Raw genomic sequence first — 21489 nt, 5'->3', positions numbered from 1 at the left:
TGAAAACACCCTCAGAAGCCGGTGCCTGCTCAGTGGCTCCGGACCCATCTAAGGTAGAGACATCCGCGGGTCCAATACTTAAAGTGTCTTGCGGCATACCGGACTCTGAATGGGTCTCAGTCGAGGCCTGCGAATCAAAAGTAGCGGGTATAAGGTGCTGCAAAAGCACCTCACTGAGTACCAGCGACTGGCTTAGGAGAAGCTTTGTCGTTGGTTTTGGACCTTGACGGTCTGTCTCTGTCTTTTTCTTTGCGTTTTTTTAGGTATTCCGGTAGTCGGATTGCTAACAGACGACATTTCTGGATAGTTACATCTCGAGCCAAAATACTTAGAAGCAAAAATATACAGACGTTTAATAGTGCGCGTTGATTAAATTTAGCACAAAACAGACAGCAAGGCATGTTGTGGTCAGGGCCTAGGCAAGGAATACAGTACAAATGAAAATCCTTATGAGGTATTTGCTTCCCACAAGTAATGCAATTATTAACTTTTACTGACATCGGTAAGGAGCATGAAAAAGTTTCCCCAACGGGGTACTTAGCTTTTAGTTGAAGACTTCGGTTTTGAAACTCGAAAACAAAAATTTCAGGAGTCGGCGGACCGGCAGTTGCGAACCGGTTCTGCTTCGGGCACCGCACGGCAAGAAAGACTGATGTAATGGTGTTGGCTGTATGTTTTATACCCCCTGATGACCTGACGTCATGGAAGAAGGGACAGCAACTGACGCATGACCCAAGACTTTGTTAATCAGGCTGACTGAGGGCAACCTGCCAGCATATTACCCAAATGTAATGACAGCAACAGTGAAACACGAAGAACATCCCTATGCACTTTAAATAAAATTAATAATGATGTGGTACTTCTTATTAAACAGATTATTAAACAAAGTCTGTGAATTTATCAAAGACATTATAATACATGGATAGAATTATTTAAACATTAGACCATTTGGCAATTAAAAAAAATTATATTTTGGCATCCAAAAAAAAACTACACTGTCTACAACAATCTACTTCTACAAATAATCAACAAAAATCGCTTTCATCCCTCAAAACTTCTTCAGGTCTGTGTGCAAGAACCCTAACAAGATGCATCTACAAAAAATCTTACTAAAACTAACCAATATGCATAGTAAAAAACAGTAAGCTAAAATTAAAACAAGAATACAACCTTATTTGTACAGTTAATGAACATACAAAGCCGCGGTGGTGCAGCAGTAGCGTTGTCGCCTCACAACAAGAGGTTCTCCCATTCGATTCTCGGCTGGAGCACCTTCTGTGTGGAGTCTGCATGTCCTACTCGCGGTCAAGTAGCATTCGAAAGACATGCGGGCGTGCCTTTGTTGAAGACTGGGCGTTGAGCGGGCACCTCGGAACTGTAAAAATCTACTGCCAATCATTAGCAGACCGGAGTTCCGCTGTGGCGACCCCTAACCGGGAAAAGCCGAAAGAAGAACATGTACAGTTAATGAACATGTTAAACCAGGAAAATTATATCAACAGTGCTGGTCATTGTGGGACAGAAAAACTAGTGCCCTTATACAAGTAGGGAACATTCCATGTAAAACACTAAAATCAATACTTAAATTAATAACCCAATATAAATTAAATAAAAAAACTATTAACAAAAATGTGTGACAATTTAAAGAATAATTAGCTAGCACTAATATTAAAAATCATTTGCGATAAAGTGGAAAAAGTATTCTATATTTAGGCTAAAAGAGGTGCGATGATAGAAACATTACACACTACTGTTAAATATTACTTACTATGGTATTAAAAACAACTGGAAAGAAACTAGAAAGAACTGGAACGTTGCCACTGCCCATCTGCCCTGCATGATGGTTTGTCACTCTTCAAGATGGAGGGAGATCTGACCCATGAATGCCTCCTCCATAGGGGAGCAGATGAACAAATCCTCAGGGATTCTGCACATAACTCCTGGGGAGGGCTATGAAATTCCTGGTTTTGTAACATCACCTCCTAGCTTCTCAGATGGTCACTGTTTGAGAACTCCTCCATCTCCATGTCCACAGGAACTTCTGTCAGATGACTATTCTAACAGCTGCTGTAAGTTTTTTTTGTGATCCAAAAGTTGCGTTTTTTACTCTGGTTCCAACTAAAGGTCATTTGTGGACTGGAGAACTTCAAGCCCACAGCAGTGAGCTTCTTGTCTTCCTTTTCCCCTTCTCTAATGTGCCTTTCACTTGAGGTCCAAACAGAAAAAAAACATTATATGAGGCATTAAGGAAAGATTGTAATCTTGTGGGCAAGTTTATGACATTATTTAAGCCAGCCATGACAATTATCACTACACCAGATCCAGGCATCCATGCTGCTCGATTAGCTGCATTATGAAACAGTTTCATGAACAGCATAGATACGTTTAAACATTACTGCCACCTGTGATTCTGACCTTCTCTGATCACTGTGAATTTTTTTCAAAGTGTCTGAAGTACGTTCTACTAGATCATACTGCTAACCCATCATGTGAACCAAGTATTTCAATAACGAACAATAACCATAGCTGAAGCATAAATGTGTTTCTCAACTCAGTCCACAGCACAAGATTCTTTATAAGAGAGATGGGCAACAGGATTCTCCATCCAGTGACTCTAAGGCTGTTTCCACCACTAGGTTGTGAGTTAAGGGAGCATGCTCCAAGCCCTGGGGGGACTGAAGGACATTTTCTTGTCTCCTGGAGATAAGGTCCACTACATCCAGTTCTCATCAAGCTAAATCCACTATAAAAGCCAACATTTTGTCAAAGGAAGAGATACAGGACACTGGAAGTAGACAGGGTGAAAAGGAAAGCATGCAACATATCTTCTTCAGGAGAGGCAGAGTCAATTGACATTGACTCTCTCCTTCCAGCTCCAATAACTCTCCATGTCTAGTTCTCGTCATGCCCCAGCAAGGCCACCTTTCTACCAGCAGAACAGACTACTCAAGAAATAGGCAAGGCAGAAAGGAAAGCTTCCATTAATATCTCTTCTTCAGGGGAGACTGGCAACAGCCCCTTATCCACTCCAATATTTTCCACAATTTGGGGTCAATCAGGAGTGGGAGGAAGTTTTCCTCTCGTCAAGATCAAAGTGGGTGGGGGGGGTCCACATGCCTCTGTTCTACATCTCCTCTTCCAGGGATGCTCAGAGTGGACTCATCTAAATGTGTGGGAGGTTATCCAATCCAGACACAAAATTGATGTCTACTTTCCATCCCACTAGTGCTCCAGGAAGAGGATGAAAAGATCCAAACATCCAGCAGAGGGGTACCCTGTGGTGGAGACACAGTGGACACTCAGCCCTACAGAAAAGTCATCTCAATGATTTGCATCTGTACCATCTCCTGTTCCTTAGAGGATGACAAATATTTAGTAAGGAAGACACCAGTCTTCTGATCAGCTCTGATTCTGATTCTAGTTCCAGTACTAACTGTTCAGTGTCCAGGGCTTGAATGTCAAAGAGAAAGTCACTAAGAACTGTACATAACCATTAACACTGAGGACCTGGAATTTAATGGTCATCGATCCACAGCGTTTCAGATCTGAGGGCATTGACATAGATGGGAGCTTCACTGGTAAAATAAAAGGTCTCCTCTACAATGGTGAAAGTATACAAGAAAAATATCAGCTCTCAAACATCCAGTGCAGAAAGCCTGCCCAGAAAAGTAGCTGTGGGTACTTCTATAGGTGCCTTAGAGACAGAGGGGAAGACAGGACACCAACTCCATTTGAGCCTTAACTGACACCATCATCCAGGTGGATACAGCGGCTACAGAGATACCTAGCAGAGTGCCATGACATGGAAGAGAGAAGGACCCAATTCCAGGTACCTTAAGAGATCCCATTCAGAAGAGAAACTACTTAATCATGTAGGAATTTGCTCTCAGAAATGACAAACACCACTGAGGTAGAAACTTGCTCTGTGATAAGACTTTGGCTGTAACCAGTCTTGGTGGAAGAAGCTTCCTTTCTGAGAGATACGTGGAGGGAGGTGCCTACCAGTATCCCTAACCATCCTGCATTCCTCAATGTTTACTTCTTTCCTTTCCTGGCTGGGCTTTGCTGGCAGACACCCTTTTCAAATTAATTAGTTGTAACATTCCTGCAACACTCTGAGCCAAAACTGTGGCAGATGAGACACTCAACACCCACGTGTTCCAACTACCAAGAACACTTCACAAAATTCATGTGTATCCTGGGGTGGATCCCGATGCCACAGCTGTTGCTCATTTTTAAATTTTGAGGACTCTTCTCTTTCTCCAAGCTAACAGTTAAAAATCTGGAAAAGCCAGGAAGAGTTGACATTATGGAAATAAAAAGGGAAGAGTCTGAGTTTAGGAGAACATGGTAGGTGCTGAGATAACTGTTGCCTGCAGCAAGCAGTCTTGACCTTGAAGTGGATGGACTGGACCATGTAAGATCAACTGTTCTGTTACCACTCCAACTTAAATGTTTCACTGCATTTCTTGTGAGTATTCTTTTTCAGAGGTATGCAAACTGATTCAGAGGCAAAATAACCTCTCAATGAGCAAAATTTGTCAGCCAAAGTAACCAGGAACATAAGATCAATCCCAATCTTTTCATATAAAAAAATGCCATAAACAAACTTCAAAACTACACAGACAATGCTTTCCTACAAATGTCTGTTTAAAAAAATATATATATTAATTAACACACCTGCAAGGTTAAGAGGGCGGTTCTCTCAACTGGATCACACACATTATGAATGTGTACTAGGTACCTGTGAGAAATAGTGGCATATTTTCAGGTCTTGACAGAATTTAAATACATTTAAAATGGATATGAAAAACGTTTTGCATTGTTTTTACTCACTGACTGCAATACTGAGTTTTTGGGAACCCTATTATAAAACATTAGCTCATTTTAAGCATTTGAGGAAAACCACTGTAACTGCGTTACTTCTCTTTCCTGAAATCCACAGACTTCTCAGTACATCAAGATTTGATAAACTAAATCTGTCTGCCCTTACTGTAAACTCTCATCAGGGAACAGCCAAATAATGTTCTGTACAGTGTGTACCTCTGGACTCTCTTACCTATATAGTCCTGCTTAATGAGTGCAGCAATTACATACAAATGGGGAACAGAATGCAAAATCTACTGTCCACAGGCTTTTCTGCAGCAGCAATCACACAACCCTGTACACTAGTAAATTCACAAGATTAAAACTCAATCTGAAAGCAGCCATCAATAACCTGACTTGGAGTCTACTTTATTTTGTAGGATGATGGGGTAAGGGCTACTTGCAATCTGCACTTTTTTACTACTATGTTTTAAGAAGGAAGAATAATGCATCTGTTTATCCATACATCTGAATTCTTAAAGTATTTTGATAGCAACAGTACTGCTTCTACGTTATTACATGCTGCAATCTATGGAGTCTTTCGGCTTTTCCCTGTTAGGGGTTGCCACAGCAGAACTCCAATCCGCTAATGATTGGCAGTGGATTTTTACGGTGCCAAGTTGCCAGCCCGACACTCAGCTTTCAAAGAAGACACACGCATTCAAACATGCACCTACCTGCATGTCTTTAGAAGTCACTTGACCACGGGCAGGACATGCAGACTCCACACAGAAGGTCCTCCAGCCGAGAATCGAACGGGAGAACCTGTTGCTGTGTGGCGACAATGCCAACCAGTACACCACCGCGGTGACACATGCTGCAATCTATAAGCTCAGCTATTCAAATACAGTACTACAAAATAAACATTTCCAACTATGAACTCACTGAAGATGACTGACTGACTCGCTTAGTCTGACCTCAACCAATAATTTAGAAAAGTAAATGAAACGAAGGTCCACCACAGAGAGGTGGGGATATAAACAACCTCAATTACCATGGGTTACCACTTGTTATACGAAAACATGAAGATGGCAGCACACTCAGTCATGCAGGTGGGTAAATGATCCCAGATACCAGAATTCCTATGCACCAAATGCAGAAACAACAAGTTCAGGCTTTTATTTTCTACCACTCCTGGTTTAGTGTAGCTGCAAATAAAAGGCACTAGGCAGTGGGAAATTCATCGCAAACAAAAACTTTCAAAACAAACTAATATATACCTGATAAAGCCGGATGATGTGGGGGTGTCGTAGCATTTTCATTATCTGAACCTCTCGGAAAATCTTTTTCAGGTTTTCGTCATCCAGCTGTGTTTTATCTATTATCTTTATAGCAACCTGGTGATGAAAGAAATATAAAAAAAAAACATTAAACACAGGATCACAATACCTAGGAAGCAAGGGCTAAATGAAAATTAAAATGCCGTCTTTTAGTCTTAGCAAGAATTAAGAAATAGAAAATACAGTGATTTTCTCATGACTATGTGCCTCTCGCAGTAAGTTACGCTGCATCTACAACAGTGACAAAAATGTATTACTTTATGTTCTTTACCAGCAGCAAAGTAATCCAAACCTTTTTTCTGCATAGATTCAACTGAATCACACATTTCCTAAATATTACAGGGGGAGAGAGTGCAGCAAGGAATATGCTGAATATTGTGCCAAATGAGAGAAGGAATAGGGTAAAGGTAGAGAACTTCTTAAAAATTAAATATATACTTTTTATCGACCACTGTTGAGTATAAGAAAAGGAATTATGGCAATTAGTACCATAAAATAAAGTACTTCACCTTACAAAAAAGGCCTGAAGTACAGACACCTATGAAAAAATTATTCCTGAGAAACTAACCTGATAGCTAATCTAACAAAGATGTAATACTGGATTGTTAATATGGGTGCATGTATGTATACATATGCACATGCAGTATGGGTGCGTGTATGTATACATATGCACATGTGTGAGTGCAGCTGTGTAGGTCACAGGTTTGGTTCACAGAAACGTGCATTTGCTGCTCATTTTATCGAATTCCAATTTAGATCACTCACTGTATTGTAGTGGTGGCTTTATGTCTGGGACTGGCAAATAGTGGGAAGGAAATTATTTTTTCCCCATTGTCATGTGATCTTGGAGTTGGTACATCTCATGCAGTAGGAAGGTGCAGCATAGTTTGACCCACCCCCTGAATAAACCACTGTTTTTACATTTTTTAAATTGTTCTGAGATCGGATCCACAATGTTCTGAACTGACGAAAGATGACTCGAGTAAATATATGTGAAACATATAGTGTGAAAGAGTGATCTTTCTTACAGACTGGTTTTTCTGCCTATCAATTACTATCTGTGCGAAATTGTTTTAAACCAGGGGTACAGAATTTGCCCTTACCCCACTGCTGTGCAATCTCAGAGTTGGGATAAACAATTAGCGGGGGCATGCAACCCTGCAAAAAAAATGCTTTTTTTTCCCCTCTTTGTATGCACTCAAAAGTCATTCATACATACATGTGTGTGCAATATATATATATATATATATATATATATATATATATATATATATATATATATATACATATATATATATACACACACACACACACACACACACACACACACATATATATATATATATATATATATACACACACACACACACATACAGTGCAATGAAAAAGTATTTGCCCCCCTTCCTGATTTCTTACTTTTTTGCATGTTTATCACACTTAAATGTCAGATCATCAAACAAATGTAAATATTAGACAAAGATAACCCAAGTAAACACAAAATGCAGTTTAAGTGATGATTTTTTTTTATTAAGGAAAAAAACTATCCAAACCTACATGGCACTATGTGAAAAAGTAATTGCCCCCCTTGTTAAATCATGAAGTAACTGTGGTTAATCACATTTTTGGGAAACCTAAGTTCAATTTCACTAGCCACACCCAGGCCTGATTACTGCCAGACCTGTTGAATCAAGAGATCACTTGTATAGAACCTGTCAAAGTGAAGTAGGCCAAAGGATCCCAAAAAGGAAGACATCATGCGATCTAAAGAAATTCCGGAACAGATGAGAAACACAGTAATTGACATCTGTCAGTCTGGAAAAGGTTACAAAGCAATCGCTAAAGCTTTGGGACTCCAGCAAACCACGGTGAGAGCCATTATCAACAAATGGAGAAAACAAGGAACAGTGGTAAACCTTCCCAGGAGTGGCCGGCCTACAAAAATTACCCAAAGAGTGGAGAGACAACTCATCCAAGAGGTCATAAAAGAACCCAGAACATCTAAAGAACTCCAGGCCTCACTTGCCTCAGCTAAGGTCAGTGTTCATGACTCAACCATAAGAAAGAGAGTGGGCAAAAATGGCATGCATGGCAGAGTTCCAAGGCGAAAACCATTGCTGACCAAAAAGAACATAAAGGCTAGTCTCACTTTTGCCACAAAGCATCTTGATGATCCCCAAGAATTTTGGGAAAATATTCTGTGGACTGAGGAAACAAAAGTTGAACTTTTTGGGAGGTGTGCGTCCCGTTACATCTGGCATAAAAGTAACACATCATTTCAGAAAAAGAACATTATGCCAACAGTCAAATATGGTAGTGTTAGTGTAATGGCCTGGGGCTTCTTTGCTGCTTTTGGACCTGGATGACTTGCTGTGATTGATGGAATCATGAATTCTGCTCTCTACCAAAAAATCCTGATGGAGAATGTCTGGCCATTAGCTCGTGAACTCAAGCTGAAGTGCACTTAGGTTCTGCAGCAGGTCAATAATCCAGAACACACCAGCAAATCAACCTCTGAATGGCTTAAAAAAACAAAATGAAACAAAATTAAGGTTTTGGACTGGCCTAGTCAAAGTCCGGACTTGAATCCAATTGAGATGCTATGGCATGACCTTAAAAAGGCTGTTCATGCTCAGAAACCCTCCAATATGGCTGAATTAAAACAATTCTGCAAAGAAGAGTGGGCCAAAATTCCACAACAGTGATGTGAAAGACTCATTGCCAATTATCGCAAACACTTGATTGCAGTTGTTGCTGCTAAGGGTGGCACAACCAGTTATTACATTTAGGGGGCAATTACTTTTTCACACCGGGCCATGTAGGTTTGGATATTTTTTTTCCTTAATAAATAAAATCATTGCTTAAAAACTGCATTTTGTGTTTACTTGGGATATCTTTGTCTAACATTTACATTTGTTTGATGATCTGAAACATTTAAGGGTGACAAACATGCAAAAAAATCGGGAAAATCAGGAAGGGGGCAAATACTTCTTCACTGCACTGTATCTCTCTCTCTTTTTATATATATATAGGCCTACTTTATTTCATTGAAAGTTCATTTCATTGAATTTGAATTCACTCTAACCAAATCACTGAAAGCTCAAATTACTTAAAACACATTTCACCGAATCTCATTTCACTGAAGTGAAGTTACTGACACTGTGTAGAGTACTGTAAGGCAAGTAAAAGTTATATGCCCTTTTCCCCACTGCAGTACAATCCTGGAATTAGTATATATATAGTTGGGGGGTGTGGGGGAACTGCCCCCCCCCCCAGTTGCTTCAAAACAATAAATTTAAACCACAGACATGCATACTTACAAAACCAATGACTAACTCTTTCCAGAAGACAATATATACTCAAACTAAGTGGGGGGACACTCCCCTAACTATATATACTAACTCCAGGATAGCACTACAGTGGGGAAAAGGGCCAGGTAGTTCAGCGCCTTAACAGAAAAAGTCACCGACGCATAAACCCGCTTCCCTGAGCGGTCCATCACCCTAGACTCTCGGTCAGGGGGATGAACCGAAGAACTCTCCAGGGCTAGTTCATTTTTAGTGGCTGCTTCTACCACCATAGCATCTACAGGGGAGCCTTTGTTCCAAGCTGGTCTATCTGAGGGTGGTCTCAAGATTTTGTCTGGATGTTTCGGGACTGGTTCCACGGTGTCCGACTCCTTCCAGGCCTGCGAGGTGACCAGGTCCACCAGGGGATCTGTGAGACAGGACACCCAGGAAGTAGATGGGCCCGTGCCGAAAGCCTCCAGGAATACGTATTCATCAGAGGAAGGTTTGAGGGCAGACCAACCTCCCACTGTTGTAGGATTTCCATGATGTCTCCAAAGGAGACATTCTCGGGAGGTGATCTGGGGGAACCTTCCCCCTCATCTAAATCCATGTCCTCGGTGTGGGACTCGGGGGAATCAAAGTACCTCCTCTTACACGTATGTTTGTGAGGCACGTCTCTGGTGGAGCTCTCCGGGGGGGGGGGGTCGCAAGCCACTTGTTCCTCAGGGGGAACCGCCTGGGGCTCCTCGAGCACGGGCTGTTCCTCTGGTAAAATGATGTGATTCGTAGACAAAGCCGAGGGAGTCAGGACGGAGTCCAAGGAAATAGTCAAGGGTCTTGATCCACTGGAGAGAACCCTTTCTACCACGTTGAACACTGAGGGAGAATGAGCCTCCTGGGCCACCATTAAGGAAACCACTCTCCCCAGATCTGACGCGAGAAATGGAGCTGGGCCAGAAGTGGACTGAGCTCCGAGTGGGGGGACTTGACCCGACAACATCGGAGCTGATGAAAAAAGTTCCGCTCCCTCAGATCCGACACCCAGGCTTCGGCTCAGAGAGCCACTCGGATCTCAACTGGTCAGATCCAACATGCTCCAGGCAGCTGCCAGCATCGATGAGACAGGTATTGTCGGCACCGACCCCCTGACTAAGGCCATCCTCAGATCCAAGTACTCCAAAACAGGTGGACGGATCGGAGAGGAGAAATTGGCGTGAAGAAAAAAAGCAAGCTCCCACCTCCAGAGGGAGAGGGGGCTGGCAAGACTCCCATCAGGATCTAGGTACAAATGAACCTCCTCATCATTTTATCCATGTCGACTTCAGATGAGCTTCAGGTTGACCTCGACTAGGCCATGGACTCTTATCTGGCAGATCGAGGCCCTAGATGGTGGTCATGGCTCCTCCGGCACCGGGGAAAATCTCGGAGATCGGAGCCGAGGGGAGTCATGGATCCTAAACTGACTCTTGGCGGGAGTAGAAGCAGAAAGTCTGGGGACCTCTTACGTTTTTCTGGCCAGTGCTCGCTCTCCTTCTCTCTGCTTCTTCTGCGCTCCACTTCCACAGGCTTAAAACGGGAGGTTGAGTCCCAGCATGGGAGGGAGGAGAAGCGAGGACAAGAGAGGAAGGAGAGGCGGCCACAGCAGCCGCTGTGACCGAAGCAGTGGAAGAGGCAGCCACCTCAGTAGTGGGTAGGAGGTCTTTCAGGGCCAACTTAGCCCATCTATCCTTAATAGTCTGCGGGTAAAAACCCGCACAAATGGTACAGTCTGTACTTACATGTGCTACACCCAAGCACATAATGCAGAGTGTAGACATCGGCTGGTGACAGTTTGTGGCCACACTCAGCGCACTTCTTAAAGACTGGCTTGGGGTCAGCCATGTCTCTTACAGAAGAAAACAGCACACACAACAAGAGAAGGAAAAAGAGAAAAACAAACTATTTCCCACTCACCACACACTCAGAGGCACACAGAGCGCTGAGGGGGGAAGGGAAGCAACACACTAACACTGAAAAACTGCAGAACAAACCCTAAAACACGATGCACCAGCAAGGGGAGGAGGAGAGGGAACCCACACTAACAGCTAACACTCGATTAACTAAGAAAAAAATGCTTATTAATCAAATAATCCAACTCACAAACTCGGAGCTCAGGATCACGATGCTTCAAGCAAGCAGCGGCAAACGAGATCTGGGGGTTGAAAGGTAGTGGAGGTGTACTATGGGTAAGGGGAGGAGCTTGGAGCTCGGAGCAGTTGCTAGTGAACTTGCCGGCTCAGATCCGATATGGATCCGGTACCCACAGGTTGGAGATCAAATGAAGTAAACTACTTCAGGTATTATATTTCACCAAAGCATATTTCACCAAAGCTTCAAAACAATACATTTTAAACCATAGACATGCATACTTACAATACCAATGACCAACTTTTTCCAGAAGACAATATATACCCAAACTAAGTGGGGGGACACCCCCCCAACTATATATATATATATATATATATATATATATACATATATATATATATATACATATATATATATATACACACACACATATATATATATATATATATATATATATATATATACACAAACGCCAGGATTGCACTACAGTGGGGAAAAGGGCATATACCTTTTACTTGCCTTACAGTACTCTACACAGTGCCAGTACTTCACTTCAGTGAAATGAGTTTTCAGTAATTTACACACACACACACACAAACACTAGATACAAACATATATAAAAAAACACTTTTTATTTATGTATACATGATCACCAACTTATAAATTAAAAAAGTATTATAAAAAATGCCCAGGTCAAGAGTAAGTTAAAAAAATGTAGTACATTATTCAGTTAGCTCTGTAGTATACATGTATAATACCCTGATATGATCCAGATGATGTGGGTTTAAATCAGCAGTCCAGGCACTGGAAAACCTGATTAAACAGGTAGGAGGATGCCTGCTCACCTCTTGCAAGGGAAATAGCATAATGGTGGTGGTGGGGGGACGGGACAAACCTATATACTCTACTCTGCTGCTGATACTAAAGCCATGATAAGTGGTGATGGTCAGGCAGGGGGCTGTTTCCTGCAGCACTACTGCATACCCACCTAAACACTTGAGCTGTTATGCTGAGCCATTTTTGTGTGTGTGTGTAAACATTACTTAATCAAGTAAGCAAGCTAGTCCACACACCCTTTTCAGCTACAATGGTCACAAAGGTAAGGATATATACAACATACACAGGGATAATTCAAGTGTGACCGGTCAACTAACACATCTTGCCAGGTGGGAGAAAACTCAAGTACACAAAATCAAAACATTCAAAATCCGCACACAGTGAGACTCGAAGTCAGGACTGAACCAATGGACCCTGGAGAAGTCAAGATGATGTCCTTCTCTTAAAGTCACAATGACTGTAGTTCTGGCATACACAAAAAAAGTTCTAACATGAGCAGACAGACAACATGGATCTATCTTTATGGTAAGTACTTAACTTTCATATCTGATTATGTCTTCTCAGTATGGCTTCAACCAGTAGGACAGAATTCTCAGCCACGTAAAACCCCCTGACAACATCTATGCAAGGATATTCCACAACATGGAAGAGCCAAAGGAAGCACTGGACCTAGACCTGAATGACCAGTCTGCAGTGAGAAACAAAGATGTGCAGGCCCAAACAAGTTGGTGCTGCACAATCATCATCTAAGGAAGCCCTAGAAAAGAAGGCCATTGAAGTAGCCATAGCTCTAGCGGCGTGACCTTTGGGTTTACCACAGAAAGTCTTGCTTCTCAAAGCATAAGCAAAGGAAATAAAGTCTGACAGCCACTTGGATAACATCACTTTAGACAAAGGGTCTTACCAATCTCTATCTTGAGAAGGAAATAAACAGTTGATTGGATTTTTTGAAAGACTTTGCCCTGTCCAGGTAATATCTCAATTGTCTATGCACATCCAAACAATGTAACAAGTATTTGCCCCTGTTTGAAAAATTAGGAAAAATATATAAAGATGATCAGACCCATTCAAATTACTCTCAGTGGCTACCTTAGAGATTAAAGAAGGGTGTGTGCAAAGGGAGAACCTATCTTTGTGGAACACCAAGTAAGGAGTAGCAGCTAGACCTTGTAGCTCAGACACTTTTCTGGCTGAGGAAACTGCCATCAAATGAAATGCACCTTTGAGGAATGCTTTGGAAATTTTCAGAGCAGGCAAGGGAACATTATCTCTGCCAACATGAAAGTTTGACATAGCTGTCAGTTGTACCTTAATCATAGAAAAACTATAGAGCCTGAATTAAACAGTTGGCAAGGAAATCCAGAACTGATTAAGGGAGTGGAAAAAGGATAAACTCAAGAGTCCGCCCACACCACAAAGCACTTCCATTTGCTTGAGTACACTTTCCTAGTAGACAGATTCTGGAACGATGACAAAATATGAACACTGTCTGACAAACTGGGATTACTGGTCATCAAGGGAGCTGGAGAAAGAAACTGCATGTTGGGTGGATCCAGACCCGCTGGATGATAAGCGAGATCTACTGTGGAATCCAGAACCCAAGGAGGGTATCTCAGAAGAGGTCACAGAAAAGGGAACTACAGATAATGAAGCTAGAAAGGAGCTATAAGGATCACTGTCGCTCAGTAGCAGGCTGCCTGCTGACGAAACTTGATTACAAGGGGAACTAGAGGGTAAGCACACAGGAAACCCAGGGGCAAAGCATAGAGAAGAGCATCTCTGGGTGACTGACTGACTGCCCCTGAGGGGGGGGGTTAAGGTAAAACAGCTGTTGCATTTGGTGTTGGAGGAGGAAGCAAAAAGTTTGTAACAAGGAAACCCCCAGCTGTGAAAGAACTAATGAATTAACTTACTATACAGACTACATAATGCTCAAAGCCTTTTTTATTTCTTGCTTTTGATTTTGTATTCTGTTTTCCTTCATGATTCCTAACATGCGGGTCAATTAGAAAATTCAATATTGTGCTTAAGACACCAAGTAATGACCTATTCAAGTTATTGAGTGATTTGACTGCCCAATTTGTGTCTTGTGCAGCTATATAACAGAGCATTTTGAGTTATGCAGTACTTTTGATATTTGTCTGGTTTGAAAGAGGAAGATCCTTAATATAATCACACAATGCAATAGATTGGGATCAGAGGCTGAAGAAATGATGGACACTGTTTTAATGTCTCTTATAGTGCCTGCTAACCCAGCTATTTTTGCAGGAGGCAAACAGGGTTGCCAGATCAAGACTGGACACCCTCTCCAAGGCACCAAACAATATTATGTACACTTTGAGCAAGTGTTTAATTTTTTTTGAAGGAATAGATATTGTACACCATATAACTTTTACCAATCTGCTAATGCAAACAATACAGGCTGGGAGCAAAGAAAAATACCAGTGTCTACAGATAATATCTGATTGCTTGCAGTTACCTTTCACTCCAAACTAGGCTACTACTTTATGATACAGAGGCAATACAGAGCAGTAAAATACCACTGTTCCTCATAATTGTATAGCTAGGGCTAATTACTTAGGTGTAATGAAAATGGGTTTAACACAGTAAAAAAAGAAAGGATCATGTTGGCACCTAACAGAATTCAGTGTCACCAAGCAGCACTGCAGGAAACTCACTTAACAGCAGGAAGTCATTATTTGCAGAATATAATTTAGGTTGTTAGCCAGCTTAGTTTACCCACAGGAAAAACGCAGAGGCGTAGCAATTTTGTCAGGGGACTTAGCACAACTCCAGTTAACAGAAATCAGATGCACAAGGACACTGTTTCAGTCAAGGGTCTGACCCAGATGATTAAAGTCACTGTGACTTGATTACATTTACCAATGAAATCCAGGTTTGAATTTTTAAGTCAGTACGGGGATTGGACACTATAAATTGGCCATGGGTGTGAGCGTGCATGGGAGTGTAGTATGGAAGAACAGTGGCAAGGTTATCCAACCAGTGGTGTAAACACTGGCTCTAGATGCGGTTCGCTGTTAATGTGACATTCTGATCCCATGCACAAAAATGGGAAAAGGGGACTGTGGATGAATGGATATCAAAATGGCTGAGTTTCACAGAGGGTTTAACATTTTTAGCGAGGAACTGGAACCTAGTTAGTGGCAGGTGATATTAGTGTTGGGCTGAAAAAAATGAAGCTAATAAAGAGGAGTAAAGATGTTTAATGACACATGGAAGATAAGGCTAGCATACTTGCCCTTGATACAGAAGGCTATGGGTTCAGTTCCTACCCCTGTTGGTTGGATTCATTCTCCAATAATGACACAGCAGTGCAGCATAATGGGAAGGAAGGCGCTACACTCCCAAATGAGCCATCCTTTGGAAGTGACAATAAACAGAGGCTGTATTCTGCCCGAGGTGGTGTTAACTCAGGTGGATATCAAAGATCTCATGGTGCTTATCAAAAACAGCAGGGGTCCTTTATTTCAAAAATTCTTTCATACTACAATAAAATTAAGACAAGTATGTACAAACTTTACAATCCTATACAAGACTTCATTATACATAAAATTATTACTGCATTCTAGCTCACCCCTACTCCATTTTACATAACCAAATTTGACTTTTTCAGTATTATTGCCAATTCCAATTTCACATTAAATATTTCTTTTATTCTCTTAGTTCATATAATTCATATTAAATTAAACATTCTTTTATAAGTCTTCTGTATATATTCATCACTCTTATAATACCAATATTCAATATTGTCCATATTTACATCATCTGCTTTTATATCTTCAAAGCAGAGCATATCTAAACAATCCTACTTTGGTTTGTGATTTACAGAGGAGTTGACTGGTAAGAGAAGTTTTATTTGAATTTATATTTTATTTATCACTGTTGTAGGGACAGCTTGTTAACAAGATTTACTTTGATTCATATTTTGTTTCTACCTTTAATTTCACTGTTGGTTGTTAGGAAGGGATAGGTTTTAGATAGGCAAGCTCAAGCCATCCCAAGGGGACTAGACAGCTATAAAGTCGCACAGTCTGCAGACAGGAAAATCCAGAGGATATCTAAGCTATCAGACCTTGGTTTGTGATTTATTGATCTTTATTGTTAAAAAGTGCGACTGTGAGCGATAGAGAGCAGAAGCTAGTGCATGAATTCACGTGTGAAGTAAAGGAATTACTCGCTATTGTCTGGCTTGCAGAACTTGTATGGTCAGAATAACTTTACTGTACTTTTAGTATTTAGTTGTACATTGCTTTTGTGATTTTTGTCATAGAACTTGATTAAGTTCTCTTTGAATTCTGTGGTTACTGATTTTGTTTCTTTTACAATATTTTGTATGAAGCTGAATATGGATTTCTTAAATGAGTATGCAATTAATGATTTGCTAATGCACAAATATCGTGTACAGTGTAACAAACGCTATGTATATTTAAAGGTAACAGCTAACACCTGTGATCTGTGTTCCTCGTGTCACAAATTGGATGATTTGCTTACAATTGTTAGAAGTAAATCTAGACGATGATTATTGCACTTGTGCAATTGGCAGGTTTGGAGAACTGTTGTTACATATATTAATAACTGGACTGGTGAGATAAATAATGTTAGGCAAAGAACAAATAGAACACATTTAGGAAATTATGCATCTATTGTTTGTAATGATCATTCAACCCCTATGAAACAGATGATGCCCCTGACAACTTTGGAATACTGGATGCAAGTATTCAGCAATCTAAGGATCCAGATTGTTTAGAAGGAAACAAAAAAAAAAAGAAAGGAAGGAAGAAATTTGCAATAAACAACAAGGAAGAAAAATAAACTGATTAGCATCTGCAAAGTAAAGAGAATACGTACTAAAAAGGACACTGTTTTATGTAACAGGTTACAGGGAATGATAAAATTAAAAAAGATATATATTCAAATCAGTAAACCTTCAGTCTGCAGAAAAAGGCATATTTTTTTCCAAAAGAGAAGGTAGAAAAAAAGAGGCAAGGGGCAGGTGAAAAGGAAGAAATTAAAACTGAATGTGGAAGGCTTGAAGAACATTACTGTAAGAAAAAAGAAGAGAAAGAGAGATGCTGACTACATGGTTCAAGCTGTGGATTTACAATGCCAACTAGAAAAGAATTTAATACACAATGAAAACAGTGGAATTAATTACACTAATGGTGATGAAGATCTATCCTTTGTAACAATTGATAGAGCAGATATTACTGTCTTAAAAGTTGAAGATTCTTCAGAACTGGTCAGCAAAGATATTAGTGTAACTGCAGATTCAATTATGTGAAGAATTGATACTTATATCTGCAGAGAAGTTAGTGGACATCGACTAGTGTTATGCTAACCAGGAGAAAAAATAGAAGATGTGAGACAAACTTTGGAATGCCTTAAAGTAAGGAAGTACAAATCTGTTTCTATTCATGCTGGTACAAACTATCTCAATCTGCAAGGATTCTTTGACTGTTAGACAGCCCTCTTAGATAGTACAGCTTGTATTGGTGTTACGACATATTTTTCACAAATCACCTATAGAGAGGATAGTCAGGTCACCATGAATGAAAACAATTTTTGGGTAAATACCTACATGAAAAAAATGTCCTGTTTTCAAAATTGGAAATGTGTAAAGCACAAAGCCTAGTTTTGGGCACACGTATTCAGTCAGGTTGGTGCGCATTGCCAAGATTGGGGAAGATAATTTTTGCAGCAGATATTATAGTAATAACTGACAACGCTGGTGTGGTATATTGAAGATTTACCCATGGCTGGTGTGGTTTATCACAAGGGCGAAGGCAGAGTGATTAAATAAAGGCAACTGTGGATAACGGAGTCAGTTATTGCTATTATACAATGACATTATTTAAGAAAAAAATACTTGCTTTTCTTAAATAATGTCTTTGCGTAATGACTCTGTAGTGCCCTTCCGCATTATCTCCGGTATCCGGGGGCTTTCCTGATGTTCTTCTCGTGTGTATGGGACTTGCGTTCCCACATTTACACAGTACATCAGTGCTGTGTAAAGGACACAATGGAGAAAGGAAGATCTTAGTTTTAAAGAAACTGAAAGACTTAACATTCGGGAGAGACAGGACACAGAAAATAAACGAATAATCCGGTATGTTTCTTTAGTTTTGCAGAATGTACCTAATTATCCTTTTATTTTTCTTTGTGCAGTCTCCCTCATTTGTTTGAAGTCTTCAGATTTGTAAATTTATTAGAAAAAAGAAAGAAAAGTAAAAATTTCATGGCATATACTTATGGAAAAATGTCCGAAGGACTGGACCTTTTTCCATTGGTATATTCTCAGATTTACAACAGGTACGCTGGTTGGACTGACCAATCAGCATGCTCCTTTTTGAATATTACTGGCCGGCCATTGTATAATTTGCAATATTTGATCAACACTAGGTAGGAGTTTTGCCAGGTTGAAAATTTAACAGTTCAAAGATAGCAACATTTGATGAATCTCTGATGGTTGTTAATGCTAGGAGCATTAATAATTTTTATTTTTTTTTTATTGGAAATCTTTCTTCATTCCCACAAGACTGATGGTGTTATTGTTTGTGAAACATGGTTAAAGAACAATGACTGGAAACCTGTTCTGTCTGGGTATAAATGTTTTTACTGTAACATTCTAAGAAAAAATTAGGTGGAGGTGTTAAAATAGGGATTAGACACAGTTAAGAGACCTGTGATTATTACATGTTCGATGGCAACATCAATATTATACAGACTGTGTAACAGTGACAACAAAGACAACCCTGGAACATATAACAATTGTTGGAGTGTACAAACCACCAAAGTCAAGTGCAGATGACCTAGAGGAATTCATACATTTCTTGAAAAGAACACAAGAGGAAAGAATAATATTAGATGGGGACTTAAATTTACCAGAAACAGACTGGAATAACATTGATTCAACAACAGTAGTAAGGAAATTATTCACAACATATATTCAGGAAAAACAAATTGCTTCAGAATGTAAAAAAAAAACTACCAAGGGATAGATCATACTAGAAATTGTGTTCTTAAATAAACTACTGTTACTTCAAGTTTTACCACCAATAACATGCAGTGATCATGGGGTTATAAAGGTTAATATGTTGTTAAGATATTTCTGCCAAACTGAAATCTAAACCAATGCACAGAAGGTTAATTACAGATTATATGGCTGCAACACAGTCACTATGTAAAATTAACTGGAGTGAAATGTTCAGTGCAAAAAAAAAAAAAAAAAAAAATTCAAAAAAATCTTTAACATCAGGATCTACGCATACAATGTCAGGGGGATATATTTCCATAAGAATAAGATATCTGACTAAAGTGAGAGACAAAAAATATAAGAAATGGAAGAGAGGTCGAACTAAAGCTTTGAAAACTGAAATAATCTGGACAAACAGATAAAGCATAGTGTGAGACAAGATAAGAAAATTTTGAAGAAAATGTATATAAAGATATTGAGCATAATAGGAAACCTTTTATTGATCAACAAGATGTGGAAGGAGTAAAGACATACAAACTGATAAACTGTGTGCAGATTCTAAAATTTATTCTCAGACACAACAGAGTATAGATATATTTATAAAATCTTATGCAAAACAATTTGGTTCTACAAAAAAGGGTGATACATTGTCCTAGTGATATCCAGGTAACCTCAGGATACCGGAATCAATTTGGATTATAATGAAAAAGAACTGCGCACACTGGATCAAAAACAAAGCACAGGGAGGAGACGGAAATTAGGAAAAATGACCCGAGAACACTTCAGTAAGAACTTACGGTACCATTACATCCATTATTCACTAGGTCATACAAACATGGGAAGATTCCTCAAGGTTGGAGACATTTGCTTATTAAACCTGCCTTTAAAGGAAAGGGGAGGAGGCAGTGGCGGCTGGTGACTTCAAATCAAAGGGGGGCTGCAGAAAACAGCTGAATGGGTGGGGTCAATGAGAAGGGGTGTGGCCAACTAGAAAGTGGAGGAGCTATGCTCAAAACCACAAAAGCTAACTTTAATTAAATACGCTGCCCTGGGTGCCAAACCGTCATTATGAAAGTCCAATCAAGACAAAATGAAGTGTAGAAGAATAAAAATATTTCAATGCATTGGCTGTATGACAGCTTGCTTAATATCTAGATGGAAACAAAAAGGTTGTGAGGCATGAAAAAATAAATTACTTTTTAAATACATTACTGGAATGCCAGTCAAAATCAATTATAAGAAAAACAAGCAGCACTCAACTCAAACCACTTCTCCTTGCACTGCAGTTCTAATTATAATTTATATTCAGCTTTATTAAAGTACCAAGTAACACGCTGAAAGTAGAAATCTCTGTGATGCCCCCACTTGTAAAAATGTTTCTTATCCAAAAAAGACCTGCTGCCTGACAACTATCTACTTGTTTCATGGGGAAAACATGATCAAAGTAAAAAATGAAAAGCAAACAAGAAACAAGCTCAAGATACATTGCTTAAAGGATTACTGTACAGGTTATGAACCACACATGATTGGCATTCTGTTTAGTTTACAGGTAAAGCTTGCAGAGATGACTTGAAGTCTCCAAGTGTAATGAGCTTCTTAAAATAATGTAATCTTGTCCTTTATTACAAATACTGTCATATGCATTTCAATACCCAAGGCTTATACATTATCTAGTTAAGTATTCTCTGCATGGCAACAACAGAAAGGCTTTCAATGTTGGCAATTCTTTAACAGTATGCTTATTAAAGCTTACTTGCATCTTACAATCTCAGACAAGCTTACCTGATGGTCATTAAAGCATTGCTACTTAAACACAGAGCAACAGACACTTTGAGTAATAAGCATAAATCAACAGTACAAAATATGACAAACCAGACCATTCTGCAAAATCAAGGACAGATGAAAAGCCACTGTAGTACTTGTGTCTACCTTGGATGGGGGGATACTCTGCACATTTACAATGCATAACTAATCCTTGCCTTTCTTGGACACATCCAGAGTCACTACATGGGGGAGTGGGGTGCAACAAGTATGTCACAGTTTGAAATGTCTCTGGCTGACTGTGATGGCCCTGACACATTTGTCATACCTCTCAACC

General features: G+C 39.9%; 1 protein-coding gene across 1 annotated transcript in view; it reads right to left on the bottom strand.

The window, feature by feature from the left end:
- The window catches only part of SIK3 (SIK family kinase 3), a gene marked incomplete in the record, with an annotated part of 4425276 nt that overhangs the window by 3864680 nt on the left and 539107 nt on the right, over positions 1-21489 (bottom strand). The window contains 1 exon segment of the mRNA XM_044080968.1: positions 6087-6203. Coding sequence (XP_043936903.1) covers positions 6087-6203 — 117 coding nt within the window.

Source organism: Protopterus annectens, chromosome 8.part0 (genome assembly GCF_019279795.1).
Source record: "Protopterus annectens isolate FY-2018-M chromosome 8.part0, PAN1.0, whole genome shotgun sequence".
Lineage (NCBI taxonomy): Eukaryota > Metazoa > Chordata > Ceratodontiformes > Protopteridae > Protopterus > Protopterus annectens.
Note: the sequence above shows the minus strand (reverse complement) of the source record. Positions and strands in the feature narration are given on the sequence as shown.